The sequence below is a fragment of the Adiantum capillus-veneris genome, chromosome 21 (genome assembly GCF_014529385.1).
Source record: "Adiantum capillus-veneris isolate H3 chromosome 21, ASM1452938v2, whole genome shotgun sequence".
NCBI lineage: Eukaryota > Viridiplantae > Streptophyta > Polypodiopsida > Polypodiales > Pteridaceae > Adiantum > Adiantum capillus-veneris.
In genome coordinates, this window is record NC_140951.1 from 126,162,694 (window position 1) to 126,183,046 (window position 20,353).

The window sequence follows — 20,353 nt, forward strand, 5'->3', positions numbered from 1 at the left end:
TGAGAACTGAGGCAGTGTCTACCTGAGGGGGGTCTTTGAATAGCCTCCTTGCTCCCTCTATCTTGGTAGCGGCAGTGAAAAACTCCTCTAGAGTTGCTTCAGGTCAAAGAGTCTCTCGTAGCTTCTATTGAGATGTCTTGGGGAGAGCTTTCTCTACCGACTTCTTGACCATGAATTCTCCTTGTTACTAGGGAAGCTTGGTCATCTAGTTGGAGCACTAAATTTGCTAATTCATCCAAAACCTTCTCTTGAAAGTCACCTGGTCTGAAAGCTTGACAAAACATTCCCCTTAGTGTTGCCCAAGTTGTAAAGTGGTTCTCTGCAAAGTGATTGTACCGTTTGTCTGCAAAGCCATCCAAAGTTTACAGAAAGAGCACTAGGTAGATATCTTCTCTGTTGAGGCCATGACCTCTACATAGAGATACAAATACCTTAGCGTGGTCGTCTACATCCTCTGTGGAGAGTCCCTCGAAAGTCGGAAACTTTATGTTCACCTTGGCAAGTATGCTTGGCAGCTCCTTTATTGTTGCCTACTCACGAGCCTGTTGGAACACAGTTGGTGGAAAGTATACACGGGGAGGGGACACGGGTGGTGAGGAGCTGGTTGAGGGAGAGGGTAGTGGAAGCAGGAGTGGAGGACTTCTGCTAGGTAAGAAAGGCTGATGCTTCCTCTGATAGTACTACAGAGGACTCCGTAGTGGGCTTTGTCGATCTTTAGCCTGCCTTGTATGTGTCATGCAATAGCAACAGACCCACCCAAGCTCTGGGCATGAAGCCCCTTGAACTTCCTCTGCCAGTGTGAACCCAAGATCAACTATGACTACCTGCCCAGTGCAAGTGACACTGTAGCCCTGCTCCACTCACTTTGCCTCAATATTAGCTCATGGTAAGAAAGAAAGATATATTATCGTCTCTTAAAAGGCCAAAAAGATCCATCAGACCAGAACAAGGTACAATTGATGATGATATATCTCATCATAAAGTGTCACAAATAATCCTTACTGAATCCTTAGCTGAAAAGAAGAGAAAAATCTCCAGAAAGTTGTATTTGCCGCAACTACTGGTAGGAGTAGTCTCTGAAGTTGTATTTGCTGCAACTAGCAAGTGGTACGAGTAGTCTCTCCACAACCCAATATCTCCATGAAGGGTTGTCTCAAGAGGAAGAGGCCGTTAAATCGCCATCAGTACTCCTTCATGGTGGCGAACAATGATGGCCCAAATTTTATGATGGCGAGGAAGCTGTAGACGAGGTCCTCATGGTCGTGGTCTTCTCACTCTACAATTGGCAGACAACTCTACAATTGGCAACGGCCCTATCCAACGTTACTCCTCTGGACAGGCATCTTTGGCAAGGTGAGTGATTAGATGAGGATACATAACCTATTGGAGCTGTGGTACCAGCACTGAAATACTCTGTGATCGCTCTCTGTGTACTTGGCAGCATGGGGTTGGTCGCTCTCTTGTCACACTCAAGAGATTCTCTATGTAACGCCTCAGCTCCAGTAAAAAGAGCCCAAGACACCTTTGATCCTCAAAGCGCACGATCCAATGCAATGGTCCAAAGCCTTTACAAAAAAGGCAATGGTACCTCCCCTGAATCTCATGATAGACAGGACAACGGCATATAGTGCTCCTCTGACTCCACCTTTTGACGACACATCTGGAAAATGAGATCTTCTTTTGCTATACCCTCATTTCCACATGTCTCCAATCTCAGAGTGTGTGAGTTACACATCTGGCCAATAACACCCCTGATACCATGTGAGAGATGTATGTCTAAGTATGTGGGGCGTATCTGGAGAGGTGTGTAGAAAATGCCCAGATAGGATGCCGTATCTCTCTCCCAAAAGTTCACATGACAAAATTATCCCACTCCAATAAGAATGCATCTAATGTGTGCATATAGATACTGGAAAATTGTGATCATCACACTCATCCTTTACCGAGAATTCCTCCATAATATCATGTCAAGTCTCAATTTTGTCTTCTACTGCTCATACCATCATATTAATAAGCATTCACTACTTGCCTTAAAATTAAACAGCCAAACCTCGAAATTATGCCCACTTAGATGCACTCACCCAATGTTAGCAAAGCAAACCCCACATTGTAGATTGCAACTTCCGGTGGAATCAGAACATTATTCATTGGCTCGTTTCTTTCTATGAGGAGCTTCTCCACCGACACAACCTGTTCATAAAAGTCCATTGAACTGAAAGTCAGCATCAGATGGCAAAACTGTAAAATATTCTAAAACAAACCAAAAAAAAATCATATCAGAAAGTATTTATATGATCTTAATGCCTTAGAAGAACCTAACCATTAGAAAAAGAAGTAACAGGTAAAAGCATAAGCATCAGTGGTCAATATACAAGTTATGATAACTTCATCTACTCTGCAGGATACCATGTTCCTCTTGTCACTAGCAAAGGAATGCATGCATAACATATTTATAATGCAATTATATCTTCCAAAAAGTTAAATCTGATTTCTTGTCAGTTTTTTGGGAGAGGTTGTGGGACAACAGGCAGCCGAGGAGAGTTACTATGTTCCAGTGGGTAGTAGCGTACAGGGCTACAGCCGTGGGAGCTGGTTGGTACACAGCGGCTTCTCGGCAATATGTGCCGCCTATGGCCATCCAATGGAGAGTCAGCGACATTGTTTGTGGGACTGCCCCATGGCACAGCACGTTTTGCTTCACGTTCTCCGGCTGATGCGAGCCCTCTCTACAGCCCGACAGTACACTTGGGGGGTTGCATCTTGGTCCACTCTCACAGGCCCAGCACTCCACTTTGAGCTTGCTTTCACCAGCAGGATGATAGTGATCCAGAATGGTCGACCTACACTACACCTTGCCACAAAGCTCATCCCTCAGGAGTGGTGCAGTGACAGAGTGGTGTTGGGAGCTCATTTGCGGCCTGACACTCTGGTTCATTTGGAAGGCCCGTTGCTTCCGCATCTTCGAGGCTTCGACTGTTCCACTGGCAGAAACTGTTCGGGACATCTGGCTGGAGCTGATACACACTCAAAGCTCAATTTGAGAGACTTCAAGGAAGCTCCGACCACATGCGGGAGCGCCGAGAGGCTTTCTTGCTACTATGGCGCCCAGGACTTTCTTCACCATGGTTCAGGGTGCGCGTAGATGGCACTACTGGCCACCACTGTGGCTTTTTCCTCCTCCCATCTCGTGATTTAGCCCTCATTGTACATATTTTCTTTTTCTCACAGGGAGAGTCTTCCCAGGTTTCTGTTGTAGCCCTCTCTCGTAGAGGTGGATTGTAGCCTTCGAGCAGTTTTCATTAACTAATGGAAGGATCTCTTTTCTTGCTTTTTTTTAAAAAAAACTAACTGTAGGTAAGCAATCTTTGTTGCTTCAGGTAGAAGGGACAAGTTATACATGCAGGGAACGATTTTGATACATAGGAAAAAGCTAATTTTACCTTCTATCAGTTGTTGCATGAGTTTTGAACTGCAAAACCAAGTCCTGAACCTTCACACTTGTTTTAGAGTGGCATCAAGGCTCAATCAATGATAATGACTTACGAACTACCAGAAAGGTTAAAACACTGACACAAAGCATGCAATCAAGAGGCACACATATACCAACAATTGAAAGAAGCTTCAAAACTGAACCAAGTAAAAGAATGATTCGATTTTACATTTTTCTGTGAAACCTTCTAGAATTAGTAAATTAAGAAAAAGGACTGAAAGAAATGAGAAAAGCTTGTTTGAATATTTCCATCTGTATTTTACAAAAATTCTACTTCGATGGGCCAACGATATTATCTTTTTTTTTTTTTTGTAAATCTATTGGATCAATTTACATGTAGGAAAACCCACCATAAAGATCTATACAACCGAACATGAGGAAGTCACTCCATATAGGAGCAAACTTCCAAACTAGAAACAGTCATAGAAAAGTGTCAAAGTCGTGATGTCTATGTCTTTTAGTCTACAACAGTCAAACAAGGATTGCCGTAGAGAGCCTCTAAAGTGAGCGAAGAGCTGAAACTGTCGAGATTCAAAAAGAGTAACATTTCTTTTGGACCAGATCGAGGAGAAGGCCCAAAATCTGACCCAATGCATGAAAATCGCATGCGGACGCAATTGCAGTGTAAGTTTTCCGAAAACCCAGAAAAGTTTCCCAAATGCAGCAGAAGGAAACCTCGAACGCAATTGCCTTGAAAGCACAATCACAATCGTGATTAGGTAACCGAAGAAGGGCCAAAATACCTTGTCAAGCACAATGGAAGGAAGACATGACAACTTCTAGATTTACATAATCACAACCTTTATCATTCCTTGACTTGAATATGGTTCCTTTTCCATTATGAAGTGAGAGAGAAATGAAGAGTTTGCAAAAGGCCAAAATAACCTATTGAGACCAAAACTTACATCCACAATAAGAAAGATACAACTGTCTCAAAAGAGAAATAAGGCTACAACAAAATTGGCAATAAGAAACAAGAGGGTATGGTGCTATGTAGGAGTATTACCAAGGCCGGAGCGAGTTTTTGCGAGCGAACAAGAGTTGAGCGAATGGTAATATTGAAGTAAAAAGGATAAAAAACCTGGCTTATTGACAGGTGAGCTAAAAGAATATGTGTAAGCAAACACCAGATTAGTATGTACCCATAAGAATGTGAAAAGAGAACTTGTAAACATAAAAATGTAAAACTATCTTCAATATCTGCACTAATAACAGTGATATATAAACCCATTGTTTAACAACTATTTTGAATAGTCATTGAGAGACCTCATTTTTACTCTACTATCAACTAAACGTCAAAGTTCATTATCTTAACCTCACCATTGAGTCCAGAATGTCCCAAACCTCAAAAACAACCATCTGCATGCCCCATTTAAACACTAGAAAGAGAAAAATGACCTCCCAAAAGTGTCTGAAAGAGTCCATACGGGCTCGGAATATTTTGGACACTTTTTGAGAAGTTGGACTTTTACCAAACTGTTAATTAGATGTAGAACTTGATGATGTTGACCTCACTATATGTCCCAGAACCTCATAAACACTATCTATATGCCTCATTCAGACCATGGCAGAGGAAGAAAAGATCGAAATTCCAGCCTTCAAAAACTATCCAAAACGGTTTGCGCCGACACAGACTATTTTGGAGAATCTTTGGGAGGCACAAACTTTTGGAGAAATCTTTGGGAGGTGCAAAGTCTTCAGTATGTGCATGTGTGTGTGTGTGTGTGTGTGTGTGTGTGTGTGTGTGTGTAAATCTTAACTAATAAGACATAATTGAATTTTTACATTCAAAAGACAGCTGGCCAAGGAATAATGAACTGATATGTACAAAAATAACTCAATATTAGAATTATTTAGGTACAATGATTGTAAGAAAGAGATCCTCTTTCAATAAGATCAGTAGTAAAAGAACTTCCCCGTTCCTCAGTGAGTATTTCATTACAGAAGGGTTGCTTGCCAAAGAAAAGAAAGCCTTATTGCACATAGTTCCTTTCCAAAACAACAGCAGAAAAAGACCCCTATCTCCCAATGTATACCAAAGCATTCCAGCTAATCATTGCCTAAGAGGTGCCAACCACATACATTATGAAGAGCCAACAGATCCCGACAGCTTACCAAAGAAGCGGCATAAACAGTCCAAGGTCAGGAGCCCCTCCCATATTACCATGATGTTATATCATACTATGTTAGCCCATAGCAGACGGGGGTGTATCATGCCCATAGTTACCATCCCAAGCTAACACCATTCCTTCAAGTGTACACTCAATAAGATAGGCTAGAAAAAACAGATGCTTTGTATGCACAAGCAGTCCCAAGGCTCAAAAAACTGTCCAAGTACAGTAGTCTAGATTATGCAGCGGCTACTTTCTGAGCCGATTATATGCGGGTGAAAAGAGTCCATTATTTTGCTCAAGTGCTAAACAAAACAGTTTGTCTTTCTAAAAATACACAGTGTAAAGCTCAGACGACATCATTCTTCTCTTACTATGCAAGGTATTGCAACACCTCTTAAACAAAATCCTAAGCTTAGTAAGGTACCTGTGTTACTTGAGCTGCAAGCCTCATGTTGGCAAGATACAGCAACGAAAAAAACAGAGAGAAAGACCTACTTCAGGGCTAAGTGAGGGCCAGAGTGTGCCCTCACCTCAGTATAAATAAGAAGTCATGCACGCTCCTAGAGTCATCAGTTTGAATGCAGTCGGCCGCCCTCAACTGCTCAAGCTTGTAGGCACCATAGCCTCGGAAGGTGATCGAGAGTGGACAGGGGGCCGCCTACCCCATGAAATGATTTCAATTTCACACTTTGGTCTAAGCGGGGGCCAAGTACCCAGTTATCATTATTATGCAAACAAGGGGGGGGGGGGGGGTTGTTTCTTTTGGAAAGTTTTTCTTACAAAAAAAACCATTTATGACTAGTATACTAGTGTGTGTGTGTGTGTGTGTGTGTGTGTGTGTGAGAGAGAGTGAGAGAGACCAACAGCAATTCAGCCAGCCTACGTGTGTGGGTGTGTCTATGTCGTGTGCGTGTGTACGTTCGTGGAGGATTTGGTTGTGTGGTGAATCCTCCAACCACTCTGTCACGCGATTCTGTTCTGCACAACATCTACCCTGTGCAGGCCCTTCACAGTGCGCCGGGAGTTGAAGTTTGATTTCGCTTGCACGCGGTCCTTCCGTCATCTTGTGTGAGAGAGAGAGAGAGATGTGAGTGTTTCTGTACAGTTAGCCGGAGTGTGTGTCTATCTGTGTCTTCAGCAATCATATATCAAAACCTCCAAAAAAAAGAGTGTGTGTGTGTGTGCGAGAGAGCTTCAAATGGATTCAAGGGATCAATGTATATATAAGCGTAGGAAAGCCATGGAAACTTTGGAGATGGATGCTTTGAGTCTTATCAAAGAATGTTTGCATGAGGATTTCGAAGATGCACGTCAAGCATCGGAAGGATCCGCTCCTGTCATGAAGGTGCGCATCCCTATACAGGAGCTTATGGATCCTGTTGCTCAATATGTACTTAACGCGGTGATTCTTTTTTCCCGCGTAGGCTGCCTACAGCTCAAGATGTAGGCCAATGGGTTGATTTCCTACTCAAACGGCAAGCAGTCCGAGGGGTTTACTTCGGCGCAAGGGTTCTACGAAGTCTTGCTGGCTGACATGGATGCTCTGCTGGAAATGTCTCCTCTTTTCTTCAATACGCAGATGACTCATGTGCTGCCCTAGGCTCTTACCGAAGACTATCAAAGTCTCATTCGTCACAAGTGGTCTGGGTTGAGGTGGTCGATTTTCCTTGCACTTGGCATCATTTTCTTCCTTTGTTGGCTGCTCAACTGGGTAAAGTCATTTGCCCTCCTACGCTGGACACAGACACAAACCGTTTTTGTATTTTGTGGGACACGGATATCCCCACTCCAACAGGTATTTCGATCGATTCCGGGGATACAGTGGTTGGAAAGCGCCCATTTAAGCTTCAATGGGACAAGTTTGCAAATTCCTGCTTTCGATGTGGCAAATTTTGAGGGCCCTTCTTCTCCCACGAGAGAAGCTCGCCAAGCACGTCACATGTTTCTATCGCATGTTACTTCCATTCTTTCGATGCGGCAGGCTCAAGATTTGGAAGCTGTTTTCACGGAGTCGCAATTGTATGCCAGCTTGCTTGATTTGGGTCGATGGAGAGCTCCTGGTTGGGATGGTCTCTCTGTGGAATTTCTCTTGTCTTTCTGGGATTATTTGAAGGTGCCTCTATTGTTCATGATGAATACAGCTTGGAAACAAGAAGAATTGCCCTCCTCTTGGAAAGAAGGTTTGCTCAAGCTGATACCGAAGCATGCATTGTGGGAAGAATTCTCACATTGGCGACCTATTACGCTTATGCCTGTGGTATATAAGTTAATGGCAAAAATGCTTGCTAACCGACTCAAGTGCTTTCTACATGAAGGCTTGCATCAATACGGCTTCATTCCGCGACGTCAAATTACTGATAATCTCGCGAATGTCGTCATTGGTATGGAGTATGCAAAATATACTCGACAGGATGTTTTAATCATGCAGGTCGACATTGAAAAGGCATTTCATATTGTTCTTTGGGATTACATTGCGGATACCATGAGACGTTTGGGCTTTGGGCCTAGGCTATCCCGTGTCGTGTTTTTCTTGTATGCATACAGTACTTCTACAAGCTTGCTGGATGGTTTTCTCACAGAATGTTGGATTTTGGGGCGCTCGGTAAGGCAGGGCTGCCCTCTGAGTGCTTTGCTTTATGCGATCGCTACTCATCCCTTGTTTATGTATTTGGATTCCTTGACCTCCACTCGTAGGCTACATGGCCTGACTTTACCTTCTGGTCGACAGTTCGCTGGTCAGGCTTATGTGGATGACTCTTTGTTCATGCCTCGTAATAACTATGATGATGTACAAGAGATTATGCATACTCTTTACTTGTTTGGATTGGCAGCAGGTCTCAAAGTTAACTTTTGCAAATCCAAGCTATTGCCTCTGAAAGAGTGTGACTGGCATAAGATATTGTGGCCTGGGGAGATTGTTCCTCCACATGTTCTGGTTCGCCATTTGGGTTATCCACTGGGTTGGAATGTATCGGCTATGCAGAAACTGGATTGGGTGATCCAACATCTGCATTCCAAGTTGAATTATTGGAAATTGTCCACGTGCCCACTTCATGTGCGTCTCAGGATAGTCTAATTCATCCTTGTGCCTTATGTGCAGTTTTACTTGCCTTTGTTATCCTAACCTCGGTTACGCTTGCAATCCCTCATGTCCAATACTTTAGAGCATTTTTGGCGGACCTCGTCTAGCAAGAGGGGCCTTCGGCTTCTATCTATGGACAAGCTGTGTTCTCCCAAGCTGCTAGGAGGGTTGAATATTTTGGACTTGAGATGTCATCTTCTGGCTCGGAAAGCTATGTTGTTGCCAGTTTTGGTGGAGCAGCAGCAACCCTGGGCTCTCATGGTCACACATTTGTGTGCGCACATTGTCACCTCTTCTTTTGGTCGTTGGAAACCGACTTATTGGGATGTTGTTTTTGGGAAGCTTGAAGGACACATTCCTGGATGTCCATTCACTTCTTCTCATATTGTTGATTGGAAGGTTGTCACTTCGCATTTGGCTTGGGATGGTCGACAATCCTCTGGGGGTAATTCCCTGGAGAGTCTGCATTGGAGCAGGGTTTTTGCTTCGACTTTGGTTTAACGGTCTCCTCGCCAAGTGGATTTTCTTTCCCAAAAAAGAATATGCCAGGTGCAGGTGGTTGATGACTCGGGTTATGTTCTTTTTTTCGTTGATGCCGTCTCCCACTTTCGGTTGGGCCTTCACTATTCTCCTCTCTGACCTCTTTCCCTATTTCAAATTATCTCTTGGTCAAGCCTTGCATTTTGCCTATGAAGCTGGAGACATCACTCTTGATGCCTACTGGATTTACTTTGACTGTTTTTAGCCTTCGGAGCCTCATAGTGCTCCGTCTTTTGCATCCCTTTCTTTTCGTGGGTTTTCCTCGCTTTGAGGTTTCCCACTTGTAAATGAATTAAAGCAGATTTACAAACAAAAAAAAAGTGTGTGTGTGTGTGTGTGTGTGTGTGTGTGTGTGTGTGTGTGTGTGTGTGTGTGTGTGTGTGTGTGTGTGTGTGAGGGAGGTGACAGGAGAGAACTCTTTAGCCCTTCGCGCCTGCTGCCCTGCGTGCTTAGCAGCCCCTTCGCGATCTACTACCCTACGCGTGTGGCTACCTTGCCCTTGTGACTGTGCAGCTAGCTTGCTCGCGACACTAATTGTTGCCCCAGTCACATCTTGCTAGTCTGCTCTGCGCGAGTAGCTGCTCCTGCACGCCTCTCCTATTCTGTGGCACGTCCGACTGTGCGCCATTGTTCCTCTGCACGGACCTGCTCCTACTGACGAGTCAGCAACGCTGTGCGCCACTGTTCCTTTGCGCGAACCTGCTCCTACTCACGAGTCCGCAGTGCTGTGGCGCCCCTCAATCCCCTGCAGTTCTGTACAACTCGTCCAGTTTTCAGTTCTCGCTTTGTGTGTGTGTGTGTGTGTGTGTGTGTGTGTGTGTGTGGACGGTTGGTTTCGGGTGTAGTAAATTCTTTTGCCACTTGTTTGTTGTGCGACTTTGCCCTGTGCAACTCCTCCACTGTGTAGGCCCTTTTCAGCGCGCCGATGGTTGAAGATAGTTTTCACCTGCACGCGGCCTTTCTGTCTGATGCTGGTGTGAGTGACCGTGGGTGTGTCTGTGTAATTACTTCCAGCACGAGGTTCTTTTTGTTGGTGTGTTCAGCGGAGTCTTTCCTAGAAAGCTGGAAAAAACAAAATATAAAGTGGGTGTTAGTCAAGTGTGTGCTCTAGAAAGTGCAGTTTTGATTGGATATGGCAGAAGAAGCTGTATATAAGCGTAGGAAACAGGTGGATCTTTCCTCGATGGATGCTACAAACATCATCAAAGAGTATTTGTCGGAGGATTTTGCTTATGCTCGGAATGCTTGGAAAGTTCGGCAGCCAACTACTGAAGTTGTTATTCTAGTTCAGCAACTTATGGATCCGGTAACACAGTATGCCTTGAATGCGATCATTTTGTTCTTCCTTGGCAAGATGCCCTCGGCACAAGATGTAAGTCAATGGACTTATTTCCTATTGAAAAGACAAGCTGTCTGAGTAGTGTATTTTGGTGCCTGTGCTTTTATGAGGTGTTACTAGCAAACATGGAAGCCCACTCACAATTATTGAAAATGTCGCCCTTGTTTTTCAATATGCAAAAGACACATGTATTGCCATGGGCGCTTACTAAAGACTATCAGAGCTTGATACGACATGGGTGCCCAGTTTGGGTGGAAATAGTTGGATTCCCTCGAACTTGGAAGCATTTCTTGCCGCTCCTAGATGCTAAATTGGGCAAAGTGATATGCCCCCCAAACTTGGATACTAATTCCAATAGATTTTGTGCGTTGTGGGATACGGATAAGCCGACGCCGTCAGGAATAACGGTTGACTCTCGTGATCCAATGGTAGGCAAAAGGCCGTTTAAACTCAAATGGGAAAAATTTGCAGGTGCATGTTTTAGTTGTGGCAAATTTGGCCATCTGCAGTCTATATGCGAGGAATCTTTGCTGAAACTACTGTCACCAGACGGGCACCCCGTGCCAATAGAAAAGAACAGACTAAACAGACTTTTAGCACTTCAATAACAAAGAGAGAGAGAGAGAGAGAGAGATGACACGCAACACGGAGTGGCGGAATTCCACCCCAGAGAGTATTGGCCCCAAACCTTGGCGACCCTTTCAGTAATTCTTTATATTACATCAACACAGTACAAGCCGGTACTCTAGACTCTGCACCTTCTCCAGGAAGCATGCTAGAGAATGAGCCCTAACCTCATATTTAAAGGCCCTTGGCCAAAAAAGCAGTTACAGTGAAAAGCCTTCAAAACTCAAAAGCTTCTGGTCCCAAAAGCAATGCCAAAAGCTGCCAGCGTAATTTACGGAAATCCGTACAGCCTGCCACGTCATCAACCAACGTAAAACGCGAAAATTTGTACAATCTGCCACATCATCAGCCATCGGATTTCCGGAACTTCCGTACAATTGCCACGTGATCAGCTTTGCGTGAGTGTGTGTGTGAATCCTGCTTTATTTTAATCCCTTTATGTCACTGGGCCCCATCGAACGGGGTCCCCATAAGTTGGTAAGACTTCTTCTTCTTCTGCTACTTGTTCTTCTTAGGGTTTAGGCCCCTCGGCCGGCATCTATAAGTTGGCTCCATTCTTTAGGCTCTGACATGTTAGCAGTTTGTGACATCTCCCTTCTTGAAAGAGAGTAATCGTCCGCGATTACAGCATATCTGCAAAACAACTCAAGTTAGCTCAAAAAAAATTCTGAGGGTCATTTCGAGGGACAATCAGTTTGCTCTTTTGGTTAAGGAGTTAGCTTCTCCTTTCGGCTCTTTTTATCAAGGAGTTAGCTTCTCCTTTCATCCAGATCGGAACTCTTGATATTCCGGTGTAGTAAAATTAGCCATCACACCCAGACCGTACTGATCTTCCACGGGTGTCTTGATGCATTAAAATTAAATACCCATGCAATCTCATCCAATTAGAAATATTCAGTAATTGGCACATCACAATGCAACACAAATGCTTACATATGCATGTTACAAGACACAATAAACAGCGCCGCTGAGCACTCCGCCGAGACAAACAGTCTGCGGTATGAAGCTACTCAACGACTACCTCGTCACTCTCCCCGCACATAACCTAAACAGCTCCGAGCCATGAGCTCAGAGGACTGTACAACGAAACGCTCCCCAGACCGCAGTCTGCATCGCTTGGAGGTTCAAGCATACAACCAAACGCTCCCTAGGCATCTGTTGGAACTAGGGTTGACGAGAAACACACACAGCTTGGAGAAGACGAAGGAAGCTCAAGACACAATTGAGAGTGTATTACTTAGTGTGCAATGGAAAGATAGATAGCCCTAGAGTGATGGACGTATATACAATGCTCGGGGGAAAAAACCTCCTAAAGAGGGAAAAAATGCCCCGGCGGTCCTAGTGTGTTCACACACATCACTACCACATGTATATGGTAACAAATCCCCCCTGGAGTGATGCGGTGAACGAGAGCTGGCACATGAGTAAAGGGAAGTGCCATGCCCTAAGGACATGATCAATCCACAAAGGGGAGTAAGCCCAAAGCTTTGCGGAAGGCTTCAAGCTTCTCACGAGACAATGCCTTTGTGAAAAGATCTGCAAGGTTGTTCTGTGTTGGCACATAAGCCAAGCTGATCTCTCCTGCTGAGAGCCTCTCTCTGACATAGTGGTAATGCACCTCAATGTGCTTTGTGCGAGCATGAAAAACTGGGTTCCTCGCAACTGCCAATGCGCTCTAACTGTCAGTGTAGATAGTGTTGGCAGTGTCCTGTCCAACACCCAAATCAGCCATGAGGCGTCTGAGCCATACACACTCAACCGTAGCTATGAAGACTGCCCTGTACTCAGCCTCACAACTCGAAGTGGCCACAGTAGGTTGCTTCTTGCTCAACCATGATATACATGAACTGCCAAGCATGAAACAAAAACCACTTGTGGACAATTGCGTGTCAAAACAACCAGCCCAATCTGAGTCCGAAAAAGCATGTAAGTCTGGCGGCAATGATCCCCCCTTGGGATAAAACAAGCCAAGATGTAAAGTGCCACTAAGGTAGCGGAAAATCCTCTTGACAGCCTGCCAATGCTTAGACCCTGGGCTATGCATGAATCTGCTGACCTGTGAGACTGCAAACTGAATATCCAGCCTCGTGTTGCATACATAAATGAGGCAACCAACAGCAGTTTGATAAAGAGTGACATCAGCAGGATCGCCAGCATCATATAGACTCAACTTCAAACCTATTTCCATGGGAGTGGCAATAGGTTTGCAATCCTCAAGTCCAAACTTACATAGCAATGTCTCTATGTAACTTTTCTAACACAAGGCAATACCACCATCACATTGCTTAAACTGTATACCCAAGTAATGATGCAACAGTCGCAAATCTTTCATCTTGAAAGTAGCATTCAAATCAGCCTTCAATTCAACAATATGTCTCTCATTTGGTCCAGTGATCAGCAAATCATCAACATAAAGAACCACAATGAAAAGTACATCACCCTCACGCTTTACATACAATGTGCTTTCTGTTGGACTCTTACGAAAGCCTTGTTTGACCAAATGAGTGTCAGCTTTCTCATACCAAGCACGAGAGATTGCTTCAACCCATACAAAGCCTTGTTACATTTGCACACTTTGTCCTCTTGTCCTTTTATGACAAAACCGCAAGGCTGCGTTACATAAACTTCCTCAAATATGTCACCATTCAAGAAAGTAGTAACAATGTCTGATTGATGTACATCCCAACCAAAATGACCTGCCTATGCACATAGAAAACGCACAGTAGTCATACGACAAGTGGGAGCAAAAGTCTTTCATAATCTATGCCTTTTTGCTGTGCATAACCCTTTGCAACAAGTCGAGCCTTATGGCGATCGATCTCACCATCCGGCTTGCGTTTCAACTTGTAAACCCACTTCGCACCAATGGCCTTTTTGCTTGGAGGCAAATCACATAAAGTCCATGTGTCATTTTCTATAAGTGCATCATATTTTGATTGCATGGCAGCCATCCAATTTTCTGAATTCTGTGCTTCATCAAAAGACAGAGGCTCCTCAACATCATGTAAACTAGACACAGCCAAAGCATAACAATTTGATGCATAAGATGCATGGCGAGAGCCTGAACAAGTACGACTAGATAAAGATGCATCCAATTTACTGTCACGCAAAGTGTGCACCAGCCATTTTGGCATACCTCTAGCTTGCTCATTTTCAGCCCTTTCCTCATCAAGTACATCATGTATATCTGCATCAGTAATAGGCTGATCTGTAACATTTTCAGAAACCCCCATAGGCTGTACATTTGCCTCATTGGAACTTACATTCGTATTTCCACCACTGAAAAGAGGCAACAAAGTGTCATAAATGTCCTGTGAGCTTACATGGTAAATGCTGCACCTGATGTGAAAACTGCCCGAAAATAGGAGAAACAGAGCGAGAACAACACGTGCTATATAGCACAAACCGTAGAAGACTGTAAGGCACCTGTTATGCAGAAAACGGCACTGACAGAAATTCTGCACAAAATGACGAAATAGCCTGTGCAGTACTGCCTGTAGTGGAAATGGAGGCCGAAATGAGCCCAAATCGAAAATCTGAGCAGACCGAGCTCTACGAGCTCGCCCGAAGTATTTGTCGACCTGCGAACACTCGCCAATGCTCATTGAAATCGGAGAAAGTGAGCAGACGTGTTCTGGAGCAGCTGGCGACTAAACCCGCCTTCTTGTAACAAGGCGTCTCGTTGACGTTGTGTCAGACGAGGCCGTTGAGGTTGGTTTTCACGGGATTCCCGAGAATTTGTTCGTTGTTGCCGAGAGTTCTGGTTAGTGGCCGAAGGTTCTTCTATGGTAAACTCCAACTCTCCTTTCATGAGCTTATAGCCGACCGCGGCATGGTCCATAAGCTCTTGCGTGGTAGAGACTTGCTTGGAGAGACAATAGTCCTGCAATGGTGATGGTAGTCCAATGGTGTTGCGCTCGCATTGTTCCTCCAAAGGAATGAACTTAAAGGACACCGGAAGGTACACGTCGAGAAACCTTTCGTTATAGTTGTCCATGGTTTCGATGGCAAGCATTTTCAAGTTGCCCCACTCTGCCAAAATCCGGACTTCAAACATCGAAATCATGTAACTACATGCAAAAACTGTCTTGAAAGCTTGCCAGGTCCTTGGAGCATCCGATTGTGTCGCGATTGAACTCCCCCATTGCATAGCATTATCTTTAAGAAATCCCGCTACTCGAGAAATCTTGGATTCTTCTGTATAGTTCCCCAAAGCATAGATGTTGTCGAATTGCTGTAGGAACTGCAATCTTTCACCTCGGAAAAAGTGAAAAATTTGACTGTCATGCCACCATCTTTGAAATCTTTGGGTTGGTTAGGCGCATATCCTGGGTATGGATAATAAGGATATCCATATGGGCTCCAACCATTATAGCCTGGTGGTAGTGGCGGTCGTGGTGGAGGTGGGGGCAATGGCGGTGGCAAAAGCGGTTGCACTCGATCAGGATCAGATGGCTGCACCATATTCCTGAAGACTCCCCCGATCGGAACAGACGGCTGAGAAGGTTGCCGGTTGGAAGCTCTCGTACTTTCTGGTGACGGAGGTGGAGGTACCACTTGGGACATCAGAGGGGGTAACATGTAGCTCAAAAATTGTTGAAAACTTTGCAGCATCGGAAGATTCTGTTGAGGATGCCGTGAAAGAATGTCGTAAAGCTCGTTGAGCAGAAACTACAAATATTATGTTGAATCCATGAATTACAAGTCTTGGGTTCTTTATGGCTTATGCCTTGTAAGACACAACGATGCAGACGGGAGAGCGCCGAATGCGCGATGAAGTAAGGGTAGGAGTGGCTAATAAGTCCGGGATTGGAGCCCGAAGATACCTCTATAGAGATCAACATCTGCATGGCACTGCCTATGAGAAAAACAACAACATGAAACAAATCTTAGATCGATCTTTATGGCTTATGCCCTGTAAGACATGAGCGGTGAAGACGTGAGCGCACCCGATGCGCGATGAAGTAAGGGTGGGAGTGGCTAATAAGTCCGGGGTCGGAGCACGAAGCTTCTTCAAATAAAATTCCGGTAGCCTTTGGAAGCGCTTGTTTGCTCTGTTTTCTCTATTTGCTCTTTGGTGGGACCGGTATGCTTTCAGAAAAGCACACCCCTGATGCACACACCAGAAGACGGGGACCACGTGCCAATAGAAAAGAACAGACTGAACAGACTTTTAGCACTTCAATAACAACTGAACTAAGAGAGAGAGAGAGAGAGAGAGAGAGACGACACGCGACACGGAGCGGCGGAATTCCACCCCAAAGAGTATTGGCCCCAAACCTTGGCGCCCCTTTCGGTGCTTCTTTATATTGCATCAACATAGTACAAGCCGATACTCCAGACTCTGCACCTTTTCCAGGAAGCATGCCAGAGAATGAGCCCTAACCTCATATTTAAAGGCCCTTGGCCTGGAAAGCAGTTACAGTGAAAAGCCTTCAAAACTCAAAAGCTTCTGGTCTAAAAGCAATGCCAAAAAGCTGGCAACGTAAATCACAGGATTCCTACAACTGCCAGTGCAAAACGCGGAAATCCGTACGACCTGTCACATCAACACTGTCCGCGTGATTTCCAAAAACTGCCACATCATTAGCTGCAAGTCTTGCTTTAATTTAATTCTTTATGTCACTTGGGGCCCCATCAGACGGGGTCCCCATTAGTTGGTGGGACTTCTTCTTCTATTACTTGTTCTTCTTAGGGTTTAGACCCCTCGGCCAGCATCTATAAGGTGGCTCCATTCTTTAGGGCTTTGACACGTCAGCAGTTTGTGACATGTCCCCTTGTAAAGCTAACTGTCCAGAGAACTCAAGGGCCAAGCTAGCATATCTGTCTCTATAAGTATCCCATAAGTTGTGCATAAAGGAGACTTATCTGGTAAGCGCCTCTATCTCCATAGAGAGGGCTGCTAACTCTTCTCTAATGATCTCATGTGGCACGGAGGCGAGAGATCATAGATACCAAGGGCCTCTCCATACCTCTCCACCCAGCTAGATCCACAAAGGGTCCCCAAATCTGAACCCCATTGAGCATAGTTGAAGCTACCAAGGTATCAAAGAGCCAGAGCTTTGCTCGAAGTTCCTGGAACTGAACCTACCAACACATCCTCTCCAATCCTCCACAGGCCGCATCCTCTTTGGTCAATCTAGTCTTTGTTGCTCTCTTCGAAGAAAACCTTAGCCCAGTGAAGACTATCCCAAGATAAGTGTATACATCTGTGTATTCCATAGTCTCCTGACCATAAGTGAATGCAGGTGTTGATCTCCTGATTCACTACGGTGTACCTTTGTCTTACCAAGGTTTACAGGAAATCCACTATCCTTCACAAAGCTACGTAATGCATTCGAATGTCGTTGCATACCATTCGGTGAGTCAAAGATCAACACAATATCATCAACATATAACAACAATGGAATCCATGTCCCTACCAGTTGTGGGCACCTTTATCACTCTCTCTCTCAATGTAATCAGAAAACCTCATCTATATACATAACAAATAGACGACTTGTTTCACTCCAATAGTGGAGTGAACTAAATCATATATCCGCTCTAGAGTGTGTCCATGTCCCACCACTGATCTGTATAGAGACATGATACCCCAAATCAACTCAATGGGCACTCCCATCTCTTGTAGTTTGCGCATCAATCTGGCTCTCGGCACCATGACAAATGCTTTGCGGAAATCCACAAAGCTACAATAAATCCGTCTCCCATGTGCCCTACCCTCCTCAATGATGGCTCTTAGTGTCAGAATATGGTAAAGAGTGGAGAAGCCTCTCCTAAAACCGGCCTATCCCACTACTCGCATGCCCTCACTCTCTGCCCATCTGCTGAATTGTTGCTCAAGGACAAATGCATACAACTATGTCAATGTGTCTCCAACCATAATAGTACGGTTTCCAAGCTCCACAGGATCACCTGCCTTGAGGATAGGCACAGTAGTAGACAGTCTTCGAGTCTCAGGTAGACCCTCCCACACAACACAACTGAACAAAACAGCAAGAGCATCTGCCTGCATATCTCTAGCATGCATAAAGTACTCTGATACTAGACCATCATGATCATATGCCCTCTTGGTCTGCATCCTATCATTGGCCGTCTTTACCATCTCAATGGTGAAGAAGGTACTCGTAGATGGGCATGGCTCCGGAGGATCTGGAAGGGGTGTCTGTCCCGCGACTGTATATAAGGATATTGCATACAGACCCCACACATCAGGAGAAGTAGTCATTGGGGGAGGGGGAGGGGGAGTTCTCGTGAAAGAAACGACATGCCTCTCCAAGCACGGAGAGGGAGAGAGAGAGAGAGAGAGAGAGAAATGAAATGAAATGAAATGTTATATTAACGTCTTCAAAAGGCCAAAGTGACCTATGAGACCAGAAAGTTACAATGTGGTGGATCTGATACAAAGCCATAGTAACAAGATGACAAAATGACAGAATGATAAAATAAAATACTATGGAATCCTAAACTGCTAGGTGTGAGCTAAGCAGCTAGCTGGGATAGCTAGATCACAAGACATCCAGCATCGGTCTGGCGGATCTCATCAATCTCCTCCATGGTCAGTAGTCTGACCGGGCGTCACGCATGTTGGGCCAAAGTGATCCATATCCTCTGATGCAGCCTCCGTCGATGTGGTGTAGTCCTCCGCAGTCGTGGGCGTCTGGATCTCCACAGCTCAGTCGCTCGGTCGATCAGTGTGCCTCTGGTGTGAGGCAACGAGCTATGCTGTGGTAGTAACTCCTCCGGGTGTCCAGTGGGCAGCTCTAAAGAAGTCTGTGATCCTTCTCAAAGACTGACTAGCCTCTCCTCTCATCAGGCTCTCTCTGTGTCTGCGCAGCTCGAGCAAAAACAAACCCAAGCATCTCTGATCCTCGTACCGCATGACTCTGGAGAGTGGTCCAAAGCCCTCTCTAAACAAGCAATGGAAGCGGCCTCGTATCTCGTAGGAGACGGGGCAGTGGCGTGTGTAGTGCAACTCTATCTCAGGCTCGATGTCACACACGGGGCATGTCCTGGCCTCTGCTGGTACTCCACTGTATCTTCCAGTCTCGATCCGCAGCTTGTGTGAAGATGTGCGTGTCTGGCCAATAGCACATCGTATCCCGTGAGACAAGTGGGTGTCCATGTATTTGGGCCTCGTCACAAAACCATCCTCCATAAGTTGGAGAAGATGCTCTCTGTAGAAAGCCATCTTCATGCCCAGCTCATGTGCTGGCTGTATCCATGTCCTCCTGGTGTTAGCTGAGTCAAGTCCTGGCGGATGAGCCTGGTGATCTCGGACTGTGTAAGAGTCAGAGAGGGTGCATCCAATGAGTACTGGAAGGGAGGCAATCTGTCTATGCTGAACCCATGCGCCTGAAACCATGATGTCATCTCCCCATACCAGCATGCTGTATCTCCCCATACCTGCATGGCTAACTGTCGAGAGGACTCAAGTGTCAGGCGGGCATATCTGTCTCTGGGAAGTTCCCACATGCGGTATATGAAGGAGACAGATCTGGTGAGCGCCTCAACCACTAGTGAGGGGGCAGCTAGCTCTGCTTGGACAATAGCACATGGTACTGAAGCCTTGGCTCTAATGAGCCGTGAGATCGTAGAGACCAGAGGCTTCTCCATGTCCCCCCATCCATCACTGCAGCCTGTCCTCCCGTGATGATCCAATGAAGGTCCCCAAATCTCATCTCCATAAAGCAATGCAGAAGCCACCAAAGTGTCAAAAGAGCCAGAGCTTCATCCGAGGCTCTTGAAACTGAACCTGTGAATACATCCTTTCCAATCTACCCAATGCTGCATGGGCTCTGGTCAATCTAGGCTCTGCTACCCTCCTCAATGAAAATGCTGGCCCACTAAAAACCACTCCAAGGTAAGTGTAAGCATCTGTATACTCCACTATCTCCTGGCCGTATGTGAATGCGGGCGCTGACCTCCTGATCCACTGTGGGGTGGTATTAAATACCATTACCTTGGTTTTACCAAGGTTGACGGACAAACCACTTTCCTAGGCATACCTATGCAAAGCATCCAAGTGACGTTGCATCCCCTTCGGAGAGTCGGAGATCAGCACAATATCATCAACATATAACAATAGTGGAATCCATGTCCCTGCCAACTGTGCACCTCTATCACCATCTCTCTCAATGTAGTCAGAAACCTCATCCACATAC

General features: G+C 45.3%; 1 protein-coding gene across 2 annotated transcripts in view; it reads right to left on the reverse strand.

Moving 5' to 3' along the window:
- Positions 1–20,353, reverse strand: part of CTC1 (conserved telomere maintenance component 1) — a 150,703-nt gene that overhangs the window by 71,602 nt on the left and 58,748 nt on the right. For both annotated transcript variants that reach the window (XR_015185716.1, XM_086494196.1), the window contains one exon: positions 2,082–2,190. Coding sequence is in view for 1 of the 2 variants with exons in the window: in XM_086494196.1 (XP_086350322.1) it covers positions 2,082–2,190 (109 nt within the window). In the remaining variant the exon portion in view is untranslated. The remainder of the gene's footprint in view (positions 1–2,081; positions 2,191–20,353) is intronic.